Raw genomic sequence first — 19508 nt, 5'->3', positions numbered from 1 at the left:
ATTTTTCAAGGTATCTTCCTGGAACATACTATTTATATACATGTACTGACTAGCAGTGATTATCTAGAGAATTCAGGGTTTATGGGGTCAAAGGTCAGGGGTCAAAGGTCAAGGGCAACGCTTCAAAATTTTACTATTTCCCTCATGTTTATGCAATGCCAGCAGGATTATTATTATTTTTTTTTTACACTTGGTGTATGCATGTATAACCTAAAAGAGATTCTCTGGAAAGTTTTTTTTTTTTTTTTTTGCTTTTGCCGCAAAGATCAAAAGGTCAAAGATCAAGTGAAAGTGCTGAACTAATTTTTTCCTCCAAATCTCGGAAGTGGCTCAAGTTATCTTAAAACGTACTACATATTTATGCATCTTCTGCCTTACAGTGATTATCTTATGAACTTTAGGGTCAAAGGCCAGATGAAATGGTAACAATTTACTATTCAATACAGAAATTGCACTTTTTCTCCATACCTTGAAAATTACTCAATGCATAAACATATGAATGGGTCAAAGTCAAGTTAAAACCCTTAAATCCCAAATACATGCTCTCCTATTCATCCAATTAAACCTAGGTCAAGGAAGGTGAACATTCAACACCTTTGTGACAAACTTGTCATTGTAATGTTTTGCCAATTTTTTGAAAATGTAATCTCACATTGTCCACATGTATGATCTAGACCTATTAGGAGAATCATGCATTATGGCGGAGGCATACCAGTCGCCATAGTGACATTTCTAGTTTATTTTAAACCCAGGGTGCAGCACTGAAAAGAAAATACTTCAACCAAGGTGTAGATTTCTATTTGGTATCCTGGGTCACCAAAAACAGCATAACATTTTGAGTAATAATGGATTTAAAAGTACTATGCCGTTCATCTCATTTTTTTTTTTGCAATCTGTTCACATTCCTGTCTATGTCATCATGTCTTCATGTCATATCATGTATATGATGATCTTCATTCTTCTTGTGAACAGAACAATTTCCATGTATTTTTTTAACAAGTGGGTCTACACAGAGTGAAGAAAGAGAAATTGAATGAAATAAAAGTGTCATCTGTGAATTGAATGAGTGTCATGAAATTGAAACATGCTTGCAATGAATCTCCTGGTCAGATAGAAACTGTTGGATGCATTGATTAATGTCATTGTCACCCTCATGCTCCTACTCTCTTTCCCTTTCAGATGTTAATCTTTTCTCTCATTGCTCTACTACTGACACTCTTGCTAATATCACCATCATTAACAAATGGTTTTTATCCTTTCTGTTGGAATCAACCATCAATAATTTCATTGAAACACGTATGACAGACTAGTGCTTAATAGAATTAAGTATTCTGACATTGATATATTCCCTGTATAGATGAGAAGTTATCATCTTTAGGGCATAGACCAAAAAGGATGTAAAAGATGCATGAGATGTTACGATGTTTGAGGTCATGAACTCTACCACTACCAACACTTCACCATCATTGTCATCTTAGGTTTGGCTGGTACGTGACATCAGCTCTGGTCAGCAATCTCTGGATGACACAGAGCCTAGTGATTGACCACTGGAGGATCCTGCAGGGCTCACAGATGGCCAGCTATGTGACCGTGTCCACTAAGGAGATTGAGATACTGACCCGTGAACCTGTGACCACTGCCATGTACCGCGGTCAGAAATACTGTGACCGACCAGAGTGTACTAATGGAGTGTACTATCCTCCTTGGTGCAAGAATACCTCAGAGTGTGTCTTGCTCTTAGCAGACTACCCAGGTAAGACTGGAGGTAGTATCTCACTGGTCCATTCACCTACATTAATACAAAAAACTTTGTGATTTGTACTGTAATTAGAAAACCGGAGAATTTAGCTTCTGACTGAAAGACACAGCCCTGGATGACATACACTGTATGAAGATACCATCTTTTCTGCACAGGTTCGCTTCTGGATATTGAGAAATGAAAAGTTGAAAGAGGTAACGATCAAAATACAAGAATCAAGTCAGGGTACAGCATATCAATCTCTTCACAGAGAGGATAGCAACATAGCAGAGATAAGAACTGATCTAGATCAGAAATATAAAGCCCTGATAGTTATCACTTTGTCCTGCAGCATACCTGTGAATTATTATGATTGTGGTGTAATTTTTAACTGTTAAGACAGCCAGGCAGTCTTAAAAGGAAGTCTATAAGCACTATCATGAAAATATTATCATCCTTTGCTTGTGCTCTTTCTGCATGAATATTTAATATTAACAATTACAACACATTGGTTTCTTTGCTGCTGTTATTCTCTGTGAATAACATCGTATGAGCAATCTGTATTATTTATGAACGCCAAGCTGAAAAGCAGTAGGTTATGCGGATTCAAATCCCAACGTAATATCTTCTTTTTCACTTGGTTTTCATACTGATATAGATTGAGTATACAATCTATTCACACAGAGAAAGAGCAAAAAAAATAACAACCAACCAACCAACCAACCAAACAACCTTCTGTGCCTTCACTAGTCTCTCCACAGAAAGAATTCCCTTCTCATTAACACTAACATAGCTTACAGCCATCTGACAAGGTAACTGGAAACATGTCCTCAAATATGGCTCAATTTTAAATCTACTTGGTACTTCTTTAATAACAAAATTAGACAAATTTGAAAATTATGGACTTGTGCTGCAAAGATTTGTGTAAAGAAAAAGAGAGTTACATTGATTTCTGTCAAAATGCCCTGATTAGTTTTGATGAGATTTGCAGTCATTGAACTGAGTGTAGGCACCACACAGCTGTGTATTAAGCTAAGACATGTCAATGTTATGGTAATTCTATAGGTAGCACTCAACATTAGCAACAATATGATTTAAAGGACAAGTTCACCTTCATAAACATAAGGATTGAGAGAATGCAACAATAATAGTAGAACACATCAGTGAAAGTTTGAGGAAAATTGGACAATCGATGCAAAAGTTATGAATTTTTGAAAATTTTTGTGTTAGAACCGCTGGATGAGGAGACTACTACAGCTTGTGAGTCATATGCGTACAACAGTATAAAGAAAATGTAAAAGAAAATTCAACATATTTTTACTTTTTTTCGCATAATAAAAGAGCACTTGACTTGCCTCTTTCTAAAGGCGGGGGGAATAATATTACCCATAACATTTGTCGGTAACGAGTCAGGGGAATGTGTACTTTTTTCAAAAGATGGAATTTTGTGAAATTCTCTTTATATTTTCCTTATATTGTTGTACGCATGTGACATCTAAGTTATACATACACTGCATTAGTCTTTCATTAGTCTCATCCAGCCGTTACCGCACAAAAACTTCAAAAATTCATAACTTTTGAACGGATTGTCTGATTTTCCTCAAACTTTCACTGATGTGTTCTACTAATATTGCTACATTCTCTCAATCCTTATGTTTATGAAGGTGAACTTGTCCTTTAATGATGCTGTGAAATAATACTGCAGTCTTATCCATTGCCATCCTTATGAAGAAAGCAGGATCCACCAATAAATTTCAGTCTATGATTCAACTCACACTTCTCTCACATCTCCAACAGGTGTCTTTGACAGCTAGTCTTGTCAATGCTAATGTCAGTTCTGAACTGTTCCTTTGTATATATCATCGCAAATTATTTGACTTTCAGGTATAGAAATTGACTAATCTCTTCATATTAATTACATTTTCATTAAAAACAGTCAAACAAGCAAAATATGAATTATTAGCACATAAAAAAATCATAATATCAAAGAACAACAATAAGATTGAGCAATAAAGCCTTTCTTATTATTTATTTGTGTTGCTAAATTTCCAGTGAAATACTGTCTACTGTATTTCACAGACTACACACTTATAACTAATCTATTTTGGGTGTATTCTCAAACTTCTTAATACCATCTTTCCAGCTGCCTTGTTCCAGAGGATACACAGTCTAACAGATTTATGAATAAATTTCAACTCATCGGTTGAGATTGATAAGGGCGTTAAATTGCCACTAAAGCCATATAGTGTTTGAGGCACCTTAATGCCCTTCTCATTCTCAGCAGACAAACTATTATCTGCCCTGACTGCTAATGCCTAGGACATTGACAATGATATTGTTAAAAATGAAACAAATGTGTTAATGGACAAGTCTTTGTTTAAGCGAAGATGTGGTGAGCCTGGATATCTTTGTAAAGGGAACACCTTTTGTATTTTAGCCAGGTTTTCATCAGTCTGTCAGCCATAGATTGGTCTCATATGTCTCATGTAATTAATTCAATTTGATTGTGTCGTCTCTTTCTGGCACGAAGCCATGAACAACAAAGTTTGACAGTGCTTGAGCCAAGAAATGAGCCACATGTTTCCCCATCATTGCGTGTTTGTCTTTTATTTAAAAAAAATTACCATGGTATGTCGTGTGCTCATGTTATATCACATAGATCCCGATGGAATCCCATTTTCTTTGCTCATTTTTCCACTAATAAATATTTCTTGTTGTAAATGATCATCTACCCGTATACCAGTATTAGACAAGTTGTTGGTAACATTGAGTCTACAGTTAATGTTTAAAAAAATCCAATATGTTTAATGTTTTCTTTTATTTGATCTGTATTTTCTCTCTCAGTTTAGGGAATGATGTTCATTTCATATCAGATCTATAATGAGTAATTTTTCAGTCAAAACCTTACCTGAAGTGATGGCATTTCTTTCATTCTTCAATAATAACTTCATACTTTTGTGATTATAGTGAGTAGTGTAGAGCACAGCTCAGTCAAGTGTAGAAGAAAAACCTAGTCAGAAATGAGGCAGGCAAGTGAGAATGAGAAAAGTGTTGTCAGATGGATGATTGAGAGGGATCTTCTCCTTCCCCTCAAACTCGGCTTGAAGGGAGGGCCGATAACTAGGAGGAAAATCAAATTAGGTGAAAAGGAAGCAATAGTATTGGGTGGAAGGAACCTTAGCAATACCAGGACTTCCACCAACTAACATAGCGGCAGTAGGGTGTGTGTGCATGTGTGTGTGTGTGTGTGTGTGTGTGTGTGTATTCACTTGTTGGAAGATTTTTATGCAGGTAGAAAAAGGTATAGGGCTTACTGCCAGAGAATTTTAAAAAATAACTGTTTATAACTATTCACATGCAATGTGCATCAAAATGCAATTTTGTTTTTGTGTCGGCCTATTTTATAAGTTTGCCAGATATCACCCCTATGTGTTACCTTTATATCTATTTAGCAGCTACAGCATATTCAGAAGGAAAAAAAATATAATGAAAAATAAATGGAAATGAGCAGCTAAAGAAATGGTGGTATTGAAAACATTTTCCCTTTTGCCCAAGTAAAATATATGTGCCAAATGTCCTCACATTTCCCTTGCAGTGATTTCTGTCTGCCCCAGGCCACTAATCATGACTGTAGTTTGTAGGCCTCTGGTTTTAAGGACATGGTAGCTATAATTTATCAAGTATGATCACATTACTGTCAACTTGTAGAAATCAAAGCTAAGAAATTGCAAGATGAAGTGATTGACTTACGACAGGTTTTGGTGGTTTAGATTAGCACAAGACAAGTTTTAATGGCAAATTTTCCATTTTTGTGCATGTTTCCTTTTATCTTGTTTTTTTCTGAGGCTATCATCACTTCAAGCACGTGCTTAAGATAGCAGACTACATTATTTTCTTTTCTCTGTCAAAGAGTGTAGTGTCGACTTCTTTGATTTCATTTTTTTTTGTTCTAAAATTTAAAGATTGATCATAACACTGAATTTTGTTCTGTACATTTTTGTTTAAATACATGTACTGCTAATTCATTTATTATTTGCATGAAAAACAAACAAACAACAAAACAAACAAACCAGGAATAAAATCAAACTGAAACTGAAACTGAGCTTGTGAGCATTTTGACTTTATAGCCGATTCTCAAAGCTGTGTTTATTATTTAGAAGCTTACATACCATTTCGGTATCTGGGCAGAATATAATATGTCATGGGAAAAAAATCCCAGGTTCTAAAAAGTTTGTTCATATCAAATTCAGAAAGTTCATGTCTAGTGACTCTATGCAGTTTTTGTGATGACATAACCTATGAGGATATGCAATAATTACAAGGAATTTGATTGTGAAGTTTAGAGATATTTGATGTCTATACATATCATAAAATTTGCCATCTTGTATTTTTTCCATTTTTTTTTCTTTAGAGCTTGTATAACTGTCTCTTCTATATAGCCTTGACGTTATTTGTGACACTTCCCTGTCACCTTAGAGATGAATGAAGGGTACAATGCCTGTGGGTATACAGGGGCAGATCCAGGAATTCCGTAAATGGGGGTGCAAACAATATTATTGGTGCTACTTCTGGGTTTCATCTCACTTTTTCTTTTTATTTTCTTTTGTTTTACCAACAAATAAAAAGGGGGTACGTGCCCTGTGCGCCCCCCTCTGGATCCGCCACTGGTATATTACGTCCAACCTAAAATGCAAAAGTGTGTAGAACAAATTGCCCTCTTTCATCCATACATTTCATTTTGATTTCATTTGATGCCTAGAGTCTAACTTTGAGATGCTAACAACCCAGATCCAGAGTCTTGGTTTGATGGTGGGCGTGGCATGGATTGGAGCCAACCTTGTGTCCACAATCCAGGAGAGACAAGAGAATGGTCAGCCTACACTGTTCTTCAACTGGACACCTAATGACATCACCTCAGCTGGTGCCTTTAGTCGCATTGCCTTCCCATCATGCCAACAGGAACAAACTAGTAAGTCATTTCTTTTTGTCTATTGTTTCATTTCATACATTTGGTTTTCCTCCCTATGACTGATGCCTGTAGATTTCAACAAAGAACTGCTATACCAATATGAAATGCAAAAAGCATGCAATTTGCAAAATCATTGAAGATTTTGTTTGGAAAGTTAATTAATTTCTATTCACAGGGTGGATTGCCCTTTCAGTTAAAGGCCAATTGTCAAAGGAGTCCATATATGTATGAACAATGGTGTTCAATGTAATGTAACAAATGCTAACCTCATAAAAGCCATAAACAACAACCACAACAACAACAACAACCAACAACAACAACCAACAACAACCAACAATCAACAACAACCAACAAATCACAACACATTTAGGTATACTGATTGACTGCAAAAGCATGAAAAGTATTGTGAAATGTTATTAGATCGAATGCCAGTGTATACAGGTTATATGATCAGTTATCAACATTATCATAATCATGTTCATTTGCTTGTTCTTTCCCCATTACAAATCTTTGAATTAGTGGAAGATACTGGCGGCTGTGATGCCCCGTGGCAGAACGTACACAAAGTAGTGTGGCGCCCTCTGGTGACAGGTGCTCCATACGTCTATGACCTCCTGAAGGATGTGCGATTTTCCAATTCTCGCATGGAGTCCATTATGTACAACTTTTACTTTAGTCGGCTAGATATGACTGAGTTTGCGTGTCAGTGGGTTCAGAGAAACGAAGGAACCTGGGAACCATGGATACCAAGTGGTGAGATCATGGACTCTTCCTAAGCTTTTGTACTTTTACTTCTCACAGAATAAAGCTAGTAATGTTACAATGCCAGATAGGGACCACCATAACTGTCATAGCCTTTAAGGAGCCTTATGGTGAAATAAATAAACTTGACAGTTATAATAAACATATTTTGACACTCGAACATTGTTGCTAGTTATAATATGTGATTTGAAGAAGAAAACACCAAAGGATAAATTTGTGGGCAATGTTCGAATTTCTGAAGGTTCGTCAGAAGTGTTAGTTTATATGAAAATTAAATATGGAAGGTTTGATGGTCCAAAAATTTTGTAAAGTTTGAAAATCCAAAAATCAAAATAGTGCATACTAATGAACCTTTAGAATTACAAACCTTATTTTCTTTTTGGATTAATGAAATTTTTGAATAACATTTTTTTTTCATTTTTTCTAATTAAGAAATCTTACAAGTACTGAACCTTATTACATTTTCAGATTAGCAGACCTTCAGAATAACAAACCTTATGTCATTTTTGCAATTACAAATCTTCAGAATAAGAAACTGTAACCAAACTTTGTAAAAGTTCAAAGTTATCAGTCAGTCAAATTTCATCAGGATTAAGCAAACATAAGGGAAGTTATAGCTGCTGGAATATATGGGTACCTTGAGAGAATCTGTTTGTGTCATGTGACCCTGAAATCTACCAGTACAAAGCCTCATACTCCTGGTTAAAGTGTGGGACTGTTTTCTGTGTCTATCCAAATTCACTTCATCTCAATGCTTTCTTTGATTTCATCAGTGTCATTTATATTGCATCTGTCTTTGATTCAGACACCTTTCTTAATATTATCAAGATTTCTCCCTTTACAATGTATGATACAGAACTTGCCATTAACCTGTTGAGGACGGTTTGATTTTGCTACCACACGCATTTCCCATCTAATAGACACCTGCCTGAGTATACTCAGGACTCGTTCTCAATGGGTTAAACCATGCCCATCCTCTCAAGCCCCTGACATATAATGGGCAGATACTCAGTGATGTCCATATTTTTCTAATAAACTTTTAATTTCCTTTAATTTTAACCTTGGATATTTTTCTCTTGGGTAAACCTGGGCAAACAGATAATTTTCAGCCCCGTTTTTAAATTTTGTCTCATTTTCTGTCATTTTAGGAAGTAACCTTCTCCTGAGGTAATATCAATTGATCTCTGATTCCAGCTGAAAATGACATCTGAAATGAGGACAGCTGATGTTACAATATGGCATAGATTGTGGCTTTTACAACAAGAAAGGGAACACGTTCTTAAAATTTCCTGGAATTTCCTGTGAGTCATAGAAACAAGAAAAAAAAATGTCATGGGGGATTTCTAACATTGCATCTGTATGTTACATTTTAAGACCACATGCCTGGAATGCATATCTCTGTAGTATTCTTTGTAGTGTTTCATGTGCCCATAGATGCACAATTCTATCTTCCACTTTCAGATTTTTGGGCATTACCATTTTGTCTATAATTTTTTTGATGAATCAGAATTGTAATTCTCCCAAATAGTTTGGGGTGAAATCATCTTGAAGATCTGGAGTAAGCATAATGAAGGAATGAGAAAAGAGGTTGTATCAGAGAAGGAATCTCTTATCACTAGTGGCTATGGTGTATGTCACTGACCACTTCTCTGGTTCTGTAGTAACCTTGACATTGCTAAACGTTTATCACAGGCACAGTGGGTATCCGTCGTACCATTCTGCTGGGCGGATTGTTTAACAGCCTGACCAACCCCCTGTCCAGCCACTCTGGCATTGAGCCAGGAGCCAGGATGGCAGTGGAGGCCGTCAATGCTGACCAAAGTATCCTCCAGAGCTTCAAGTTGGAGCTTGCTGCCATGGAAACAGGATGCGATCCAGAAACATCTCTCCTCTCCTACTTCAAGTTCTATGAAGACAGGGGCCAGTCTCTTGCAGGTAAGGAAAGCTAAAGGTCCTGCCAGTCACTCATCAGTAGAAAGCACTGTGCCAAACTTGATACCTCTACTGCCCACCAATCATTTCCTTTAGAAAATTGAAAACATTCCTTTTGGCAGGAAATGCATGATTGTAACACTGTTGTGGCTTTGTGATTTGCAATATCTGTAAGGGTACATAGCTTTTCTACAGTTCTCAAGACGACTAGATTTATTACTGAAACCATTTTATTTGTACAGCTGTGTTGAGAATCCATCACATAGCGTAAAATTGTGTTCAAGGTATTGATTTTGACTTTTAACTACTGAGTTCATGATTGTAATTGTAGGTGTAATGTGGCCTTGACTGAGTAGTAATCTGTGGGGAGGGGGGGGGGGGATAGGCAGTTGAGTCAAAGTGGACTCACTTCTTTAAAGAATCCAAGTACATCAAACCAATTTGTCGGTCATTTAAATTGTAAATAATGATAACAAGAACGCTCATGACATGTAGCTCATCAGATAGCCTACATTTGATTTCCTTCCTTTTTTAATTTCAGGCATGTAACACAAAGTCTCTGTATTAGAGGCGCTCATTAAAATAATGAGTGTCATTTTCAATGTAGAGAAGAGCAGCTTAATCTACCTCTCTTAAATTACTGCATTGATTGTGGTCATAGTGAGAAGCATGGTCTTATAGTGCAGAAATGAAATGGGTCCTGATAGTAAAGCTGGATAAAATTCAGAATGAGTAGTCTGTGTGGTTTTGAGATAGAAATGATAGAAATGAATGTGTAAATCCCTTTCCCTCAAATCTAGCTCTTGAGTCTGTGAGGTATGTGAATTGTCATCAATACTGGGTGGTTATTTGTAATTGCTCACAAACCAGAGTCAATTCTGCAACATATAGTATTAATGACTTCAATGCTCTCTTTCTGTAGGACTAGTTGGTCCGATGTGTTCTGCAGAGACTGAGGTGGTGGCAAGTGTGTCCAAGTTTCTCAACACAGTGGTGGTCAGCTACCGGTCAGACTCACCCAGTCTGTCCAGCAAGGACCGATATCCATTCCTCTTCCGTACTTATCCAGATACAACACAAGAAAGGTGAGTTTAAGCATTGAACAACTGAACAACACAGACACTTCACCACTGATTCTTGTACTCCATGATATATGCCAGTGGTGCGTATGTGGCACGTGGGCATTGTCACCGCTCTGAATGAAGTTAGAGAATAAGAACCAACAACCTTAGATTGACGTAGCATAACCATGAAACATTGTTGGTCGTTGCATAACTTCATTTTGAGCCATGATTGTGCTTGTGTGCTATGTATGCACCACTGGCATATATCATTGAGTATGAGAATCAGTGGGCCTCTTCAACACTGAAGCAGTGGTCACTGTGGTGAGAAATATGCATGTAGTAGGTAGTAGGTGCGCTAAAAAGTTATTACACAATGCCATGGGTGTTATGGGATTTTGACTGGATTTCATGATAATCTGCACTATCCGAAATACAGAGAATTAACAATACATGCCTTTTCATTACCGACTATTCCCCATTATCAGTATTTATCATACTTCTTCTTTTTGTCACCTCTTTATATATTTCTTGTGACCATAATGGATTTTCAATATAGTTACATGGTTTAATCTTGTGTCAGGATTCCTTCACTTTCCTGAGGACATGTTTGAAGGAGGGTAAAGTTTGCCTCTCATTTCTTGTCATTATGAATCCATGCCACTCTGTGACCGTAGTAGACAGCTTTACTATAAACTAGGAACTAGAGGGAATTGTGAAACATGAGTAGGTCAGGTAAATACATTGAATTGGGTCGTGTGAAAAGATGAATGGGAAGTATCAGAAGCCAAAAGGGAGTACTGGGGTATGTAGAACAAAGGCTGGGATGAGGAGACAGAGTCTTGATACAGTTTGGATGAGTGTCAATGAAAATTGAGGCTGGTTCCCTAGAGACCAAGACGTCATGGTGATGATACCAAGGATTAGATGAGGTCATGATAATAGTGATAACAGACATCAGGTTGGGATTCTTTGCTTACTGTCAGATTTATCTCAGCTTCGATGAGAAGGTCTTAAGCCGAAGTCAGGAATATCTTAATATAGATTCATGATGAAGTCTAGATCATGGAGGAAAATTACATATATATATCCAGGTTGATGGCCAGCTTTTATATTGTGTAAACATTAAATGAATAACACCAGCAAAAGCATCATGTCCTGTTTAGTTTTCTTGTGATTAAGAGCATTTTTTTTTATAGATAAGTCTTGTAGCAGCATGCTACGTAATGTCATTTGTTTGTGAGTTTGTTACAAATTTTGAATGTTTTAAAAGATTATCTAAGAAGATGTTGGTAGTTAGTCACACAGTTCGGCCAACGTACAACAGCTCTCTTTACTGTCAAAGATATTGGAATCCCATTTTGTGTGGATTTGTTGTATACTTAATGCTACATAAATACATAAATTATTGCTTGATACAGCTTTTCAGGTTTGTCCTGGAAAAGGTAAACTCAAATCACATAGCCTTTTTTGTGTGCTAGATTAGTTGTAAGATATTGTCTAATGTATCAGTTATTACCATTAACCAACCCACTCTGACCTTTGATTAGGTATGAAATGAATTGACTTGAATCTATTGATTCACAGAATAGTAATTTGTATCCATAGGGTAAGGTTTTGCATTTAGACACTGCTAAATGCCACGCATACAAAGGGTGCCAGAGAGGGCAGCTGCTCTGCCATGTTGTCTTACCGTAGCCACAGGCAATAAAACATTAATTGTTGGCTGTGGGATATTGAAAATAAACAAAGACTGTGTGTGTCCTCAACTGCCATAGTAGCCTTTTGTCAAGGCCCTCTCGCTGTATGGTGAAGAGAGCCCAACTGAGTGGGGTAGCTCGAGGGCCTTTTGAGATTTTCTTCGCATCCTTTTGTTAGCCCTTTGAATTACTGACTTTTGCTCCCCGAGTTTGGCAGCAAAAGTCGACCAATCAGCGTGTCTGTCTGCTCGAACCCGATTTGAGACCTCCACGGGTGGTCAGTGATGCATTCAAATAAGCATGACAACGCCAAGGTGGAGGATGTGGGGAGCGCGCCATTTCATTGGTCGACCGGAACCCGTTGATATGAATATTCAGTAGGGTTCATGTGTCATTAATAATAGTGTGTGAAACAGATCTCAAAAGGCCCTCATGCTCGGCTGGGCTCGCTTCACTCAACCATTACAGCGAGAGGGCCTTGACAAAAGGCTACTGCCATAGAGACTAGCATTTATGATTGTACATTAAAAAAAAAATCTAAGTGATTATGGAAATGATAAGTGATCACTCTAATGACGATGATTAGAAACACTTGACTTACTGCTCTTGAAACAATTTGATTGCCATGGCAATACAAAGCTGGCAGACTTGGTTTGATTTGGAGGTGTGGATGAGTTGATAGGAACAGGTAGTAGTCGTCTGAAAGGCTTGACATCATTGGATAGGAACCTGTCATGCCAGCCTGAACCCTCCCATGACAAGGCTGACATTCTACCTGCCCCACCCCTCTCAGGAAGTGAGTGTTTCCCTCTTTGCAACCTGAAACTTTCCAGATCTTGAGCTGCTTGCTATGAGTGGAGCACAGAGAGGCTTGACTGTATGTCATCACTTCTTATGTCTCATTCCTTAGATCTCTCTTCCTCTATCTCATCCTAGTTGTCTTCTTTCTCTATCTCTATCTCTCTCTCTTCTACAATCTAATACATACTATGTTTCCTTCCCTCTCTAAAGTAAAAATTATTCTGTCAATTTGTATTTTTTCTTCTTGTCATTTATTTCCATGCTTGATTTAGTTCCTTCCCAAAGCACTTTATGTCATCAGTGTATCTGTGTTGAATTATTGTGGATATATCAATGTAAACTCTTTTGCTCACAATTTCTCATATACTCACCCTGTATCTAATGTGCTCTTAACTACCCCCCCCCCATTTCCTTGTCTTTCCCATTGTTTTCCTATTCTGTCCATGTCAAGTTTCGATATGTGTGCACATGTAAATATTCAATATTAAGGGAACTCATGTCATTTTTTTATGTTATATTTTAAGGGAGAGTAGCTGTTTTAGCCTTTTTCTTTTCATATCTATAGTTTGTTTGTCTTTCCTATGCTTGCTCCTCAGATGTATACTTTCCATATCTTACATTTGAAATGTTCCACAGTCATAGCTGGTTTTCTTGATCTACCTGAAGGTTTCTGGTTTGTTTGTTGGCCTATCACTTATCTTATGTCGTGAACTGTATATAGGTGCATGTCTCTTTCCTTTTTTTCTTTTTCTCCCACCCCTCTTTTTCTCTCCCTCACACATGCTCAAAAATTTCCCCCTTCTCTTTAGTCACTACAGTACCCTCTTCATCTGCTCCCCACTAGGCACCTCCCTACAGGGATTGAAACATGACACCCTTTGGCATAGATAAAAGTGGGCTACCCTGATGAAATTTTCTCCTCTTTTGTGGTTTCACGGTGATTTTGATCTGTTTGCTTTTTGAATCATCACATTTCTACATGTATGTCAGTGTACCTGCCACAGGTAATCATCATGTGGGTATTTCTCAAAACTTTAGAGACAAGGTGATGAAGCTTTGTTTTTGCAAATTCCAACTGGGGCATCTGGGCCTGGGACCAGTATTGTTTTCACATTCATCAAATTTTAGTACTTTAATAACACCTCCAGTGTCTTTGCACTTCAGAGATTTGAACTACTTTAACTGTGCTCTGGTGGCAGCATAAATCAATAAATTATTCAAAATCAGTACCATTGATAACTGCTTGGTGTGGTTATTAAACAAGTCCATGAGGTCTCTTCTTTAATTCCTAGTGTTCAATGTTTTCTGTTCTCTCGAATACCCACATTATTTTATCTTTGCTGCTATCTTTAGGATGGTCTTTTCTGTGTTCTTTTTCTTTCATCTCTCTTGTGTGTTGATGTCTGCATGCCTGCATGTCCGGGTATGTGTGTGTGTGTGTGTGTGTGTGTGTGTGTGTGTGTGTGTGTGTGTGTGTGTGAGTGTGAGTGTGAGTGTGTGTGTGTGTGTGTGTGTGAGTGTGTGTGTGTGTGTGTGTGTGTGTGTGTGTGTGTGAGTGTGTGTGTGTGTGTGTGTGTGTGTGTGAGTGTGAGTGTGTGCTGACTTCTTTTTCTGGGACTTACCTACCCTCATCATAAGCATCTTTCCTGTAGATTCCTCCACACAGTGTTTTAATTTGTAATGTGAAATTTGGTCATTCATTCAAATATGATTTTTTTAAATTTCTTTGTATTCAGGTCATTAATTTTGATACAATTTAGTGTTACATGATCTATGATACTGCAAATAGTTATGTTCCTCTTCATTGTATTTATTGTTTGTTGTTGCTTTATATATGTACTTCTTTTATCTTAAGCTCTAGTATTCCTTCACATTGCCAATATGTTCTCTTATTGTGGATATATATATTATACATTGTTTTATGCTGTGTGGCCACACTATATATAAGTCATCCCTAAGGCTGATGGTGGGCTTCTTTTTTTACCATATTGAAATAGCATTAAAAATGACTTATTTTAGACTGATTTAAGTGTGGATCCTGTAACTTTAATTATTTTGTCAAGTTCATTCTGTATAAATGGGATTTTCATATTCTTTTTACTCAAGTTTGATCTTCAGATGTATGATACCAATGTTATTTGTGGGAAACTGGATAAACAAAATGATATGAAATTAAATTTTAGATCTATAAGTAGAACATAATCATGCATACAGTAGAACTGTTGTGCAAGATATACAGAAATGTTTGCCCTCATTAATTTTCTCGCTGCAACCATGGGTAGAACTGAAGACACTTGAGATTGTGGCTTACGTGTTCAAAAGTTAGGTGAGGGATATGGTACAATGTTTAGATAACAGCACAAAGTCTCTCTCTATTTTTTTTTTAATTTGTTCAATTGGCTAAAACTATAAGCCAAGCTAAGTCAATTGCCTGTAGTGAATTTAGGGCAGATCTAATGAAAATCAAAAGTAAAATATTCCATGTTGTTCAGTGATGGCAAGACAATGTACTGCAGTGGGTTAAGGGTAGTGTTTGTGAAGGCTGAAAAGTTCTTCACTCATGCAAGTTGCATGCTAACTGATAAGATGCTTTATTAACTAAATTGACTGTTGGTACAAACCATGATGATATCCAAAGTATTTGTCACGATTAACTGGAGCTTAATTAGTGTACATTCAGATACGATTACTTGGTCAAAATGTTTGTGAATTTGTCTTGACACAACTGTGAAAGGAATTATCATTGAGGCTTTGTCATTGATGTCTACAGCAAGATATGAATTGAGTATGTTATCAACTAATGTCTTTTTTTCACTCTTTCCTTTGAACATTCATATATTATATAAACACACATGTAGGAAACATTGGTCTTATTAAGTTTATCTTTTCACTTGCGGCACAAATATGAATTTTTCCTTTGTGAATAAGCATGTTATTGTGATTTTAGTTTGTATATATGGGCAGAATGTAGAATCATTTGAATCTCAAGAGACATAAAAAAGAATACATGTGGTGATGAAAGGGTTAAAGATTCAATGATGGGTTTTATGGCTAAGGCTGCATCTGTACCAATTCAACCGTATTTTTTGTTTCTACAGCTATGCCATGGTGAAACTATTTCAAAACTTTGGATGGGGGCGCTATGCAATGCTCTCTGCAGGTGACAAGGTCAGTTTGGAGATTGCTTTCAACATGCAGGAGGTTATGGCAGCCGGGGGCATCGACGTCGTCATGAACATCCGCATCGGAGGGGATGTCGGGGAAGAGCATGTGGCCCAGTCGTACATGGGAGAGATTCTGTCCAGGAATGCCCGTATCCTGGTAGGTCTCTTTCCAGAGAATGAGGCACGGGTCCTACTGTGTGAAGCTTACAAGCAGGTGAGATGTATGCAGTTTATAGATGGTGGTTGGGGGAAAATTGATGTACAGATCAATGGAGGCCAGAGATACCCTGCTTAATTGAGTTTAAAAGAATACAGAGATTTGCCCTCTGGAACTCAAGCAAATGAAGTTATTTACTCATATTAGAATTAAGCACCAAAGACAGTGCTCACATATGATCTTTCCACTTCTTAAACATTGCAGATATAGCTCTGTTTAAACCATCTAATATCAGTGATAAAAGCTTTGATTTAATCAAGTTGAAAAAAAATGAATAACTTTTCCGAGATAAACTTTCCCTAGCCCCTAGACCCTAGTCATCCCTAGAAAATCTGAAACATCCATCTCAAAATTGTTGGTTCCAAATGTGAAACAAGTATGATAACATAATATGCCTGCCTTTGCACAGCTAATCTATACAATACATGACCCTTTGCTGCAATGACTCTACAAAACCCAGGAGTCTGTTCTATTAGTGTTTATCCATGTATTAAGAAACTTATTTGCTGTGGTTTATTAACCACAACTGACTCATTTTGTTTTGATTAGGGTGTGACTGGAACACAAGGCTATCAGTGGTTCTTGCCAGATTGGTATGAGGATGGCTGGTGGGACACAGACTACCACAACAAGCTTGCAGCTTCCTCTTCCTCCTCCTACTCCTTTCCTTATACCACTACACCATCCTCCTCATACAACATCACCTGCTCCACTGCTGAGATGGTGGAAGCCATTAGAGGCTACATCAGTCTGTCTCGAGCATACATCGCCAGCTGGGATGAGCAGGTGCCTGGAGGACTGACAGTGGAACAATGGATTACCCAATATAACTCTCTTATTGAGAAAGAGGTGAGAGATAAGAAACAAGGAACAGATAGGGAGGTGGTGGCTATGGAATGAAGCATTAATCAAACTGTGCTGCTGACATGATTATTACTATCTTGTAGTCTCTTTTTTATCTGCATTTTACATGAATAAGGATAGTGTCATCTATACAGACTTAGGTAGCTCTGCACATTTGTTAGCCATCTGACATCCATGGAAGTGAACTTTTTAGAAAGTAATTAGCTGATACTGAGACAAAACAAAAAAAATGTTTTGGATTAATTTGGTCTTAAGCTGTGCTGGTAAATACTATGCCTACTATATTTATGAAGACGAAGCAGAGCTTAACATAAACAGCCTGTTTCATAACATGTATCAGAGTGATAATTGGCCACAAGAAAGGAAAGTTTGTGGTTCATGCACTATTAAGTTCATAGGATCTCTTGGTAAATGCTGTGTGTAATAAGATGCACAATCAGCTATCATGAATAGTTTTCAATGGTCGATTATAAGGAGGTAGAAAGCTTAAAATCATGTATGATGTCATTATAGTAGCAATATTCATTAATAGTATTTATGACAAGCTGATCATAAAATTGTGCAGGTAGGGACTCAACAGTCTCCTTTAAATCACTCAAAATGACGACATCAAACATGATTTCTGGTCTATACTTCTAGGGCAAGCAACCAGCCACCCATGCTGCCTATGCCTATGATACTGTCTGGGCATATGCCTTTGCTTTGGATAGACTTCTGAGACATGATGCAGCAGCCCTGGATACACTGTCATCTCAGCAGACAGTGAGGTAAGATTTCATCGTGGCTCACCACACACCACCCCAACCACTGATATTGTAAGTGGGACAGTCCATAAAATGCATGAAACAGATTCCAAAGAATGTATAATTGCTACATTCTAAGTATATCTTTCCTTCTGAATGCATGATGTTATAATGACAGTAGATTCTCTAATTCTGCACCGAACGTGTCAGGTGTAACAGAGTGTCAGGTGTAGCAAAGGAGATCTTTCTAAGTAGGGAAGTGCATTGGGAGTGAATCTGTATCATATAGCTTGACAGATTCCCTGAGGACTGCAACTCATTCTTCATAATTACACAGAATCAGAGATGTGCCAGGATGGCAGCCTGTCCTTGGAAGCTTGGTCTCTGTCTAGTGGTGTTGTAGCTGAGTAGGATAAAAGATCAATCTGTCACTCCTTGCACGAGCTGAGAGGAAAGACTGCATTATGTAACATGAGCCTTCCCCTTGCAGTTGCTCTAACCCACTTAGCATGTTATTTGATGGGCGGATGTAACCTTGAATTTGGTGAACACATGGCACCCGTACTCTCCAGGCTTCGTGATGTTTCAACATAATGGGGCCAAGTTATCCCCCCCCAATCTATCATCCCCATCCCCCTGGGGATCCCAGGGGGGTGTGAGTGTTGCGACTCAGTGACTCCCTCATCATGAGGTCTGCTTGGCACAGGCTGGCTGGATTTTAGCACGGACAATAGTCACTACCTTACACTAGGGCAGCTAGTAGTCTCAGTAAGGGTGGATGAAGAAGGAGGGGATATGTGTAGAACCCTTCTTTCCTATGCAGTATTCAACAAAGTGATTTTGATTCAGTGTGATCCCTTGTAATGGATATACTGACGAAGAGAAAGAATCTCAATACAGCATAATACGATGTGATGCAACATAAATCATGTCCTCTGGCTTTCTGTGCATCATACATTTTTTTTATGCAGAGGAAGAGAATGATGAGATTTTTATCATTATGTCTTGTAAGTTTAAGCCTATGCTGTGGTATTCTATTTTTGATCCAGGAAAAGAGAATTTTCATAGTTAAAGGCTTAATTTTGATGAGAAACTTCTACTATCAACCCAGATTTGAGGGAGATAGGTAAAAAGTAGTAAGGAGAGACATATTGAAAACTTTCGGTCATCTGCGAAGCCGCGCTTCCGCGCGAACGCTACAACACGTAAAACGGGTCAAAAATCGATGCATTTTTCCACAAAATCTGCCATAACTTTTAAACTATTTAAGAAGCAAACTTGGGGCGCCCGGATTCTGAATGTAGACACTTTAGGGATTATTTATGTGTACATATCATTATTGCAACATTTGTAGTCGTGACGCAAATTTGATCAGAAAAGTACCTTATGAGTAGATTTGTCTATGGCGAACAGTCCAAATTTGACGAATTTGAGCATATTTTGCCGTCTTGCAATTCTTCCACACGGGATATCTCGAGAACGGAAAGTCGCACGGTTTTAGAAAGTAGAGATTCTGCCCATTTTTGTGATATAATAATCTTGTTCATTGGTTGGGCA

At 37.7% G+C, this 19508-nt stretch overlaps 1 protein-coding gene across 1 annotated transcript in view; it reads left to right on the top strand.

Annotated features, from left to right (window-relative positions):
* The window catches only part of LOC139735510 (uncharacterized), a 107897-nt gene that overhangs the window by 63880 nt on the left and 24509 nt on the right, over window positions 1-19508 (top strand). The window contains exons 4-11 of the mRNA XM_071646269.1: window positions 1479-1753; window positions 6498-6711; window positions 7162-7460; window positions 9162-9404; window positions 10324-10486; window positions 16062-16341; window positions 16894-17193; window positions 17848-17975. Coding sequence (XP_071502370.1) covers window positions 1479-1753; window positions 6498-6711; window positions 7162-7460; window positions 9162-9404; window positions 10324-10486; window positions 16062-16341; window positions 16894-17193; window positions 17848-17975 — 1902 coding nt within the window. The remainder of the gene's footprint in view (window positions 1-1478; window positions 1754-6497; window positions 6712-7161; window positions 7461-9161; window positions 9405-10323; window positions 10487-16061; window positions 16342-16893; window positions 17194-17847; window positions 17976-19508) is intronic.

The sequence above is a fragment of the Diadema antillarum genome, unplaced genomic scaffold, assembly GCF_040938485.1.
Source record: "Diadema antillarum isolate AM-2024a unplaced genomic scaffold, OU_Dant_1.0 scf00000028, whole genome shotgun sequence".
In the NCBI taxonomy this organism is placed as follows: domain Eukaryota; kingdom Metazoa; phylum Echinodermata; class Echinoidea; order Diadematoida; family Diadematidae; genus Diadema; species Diadema antillarum.
This window is presented reverse-complemented; position numbering and strand designations above follow the sequence as displayed.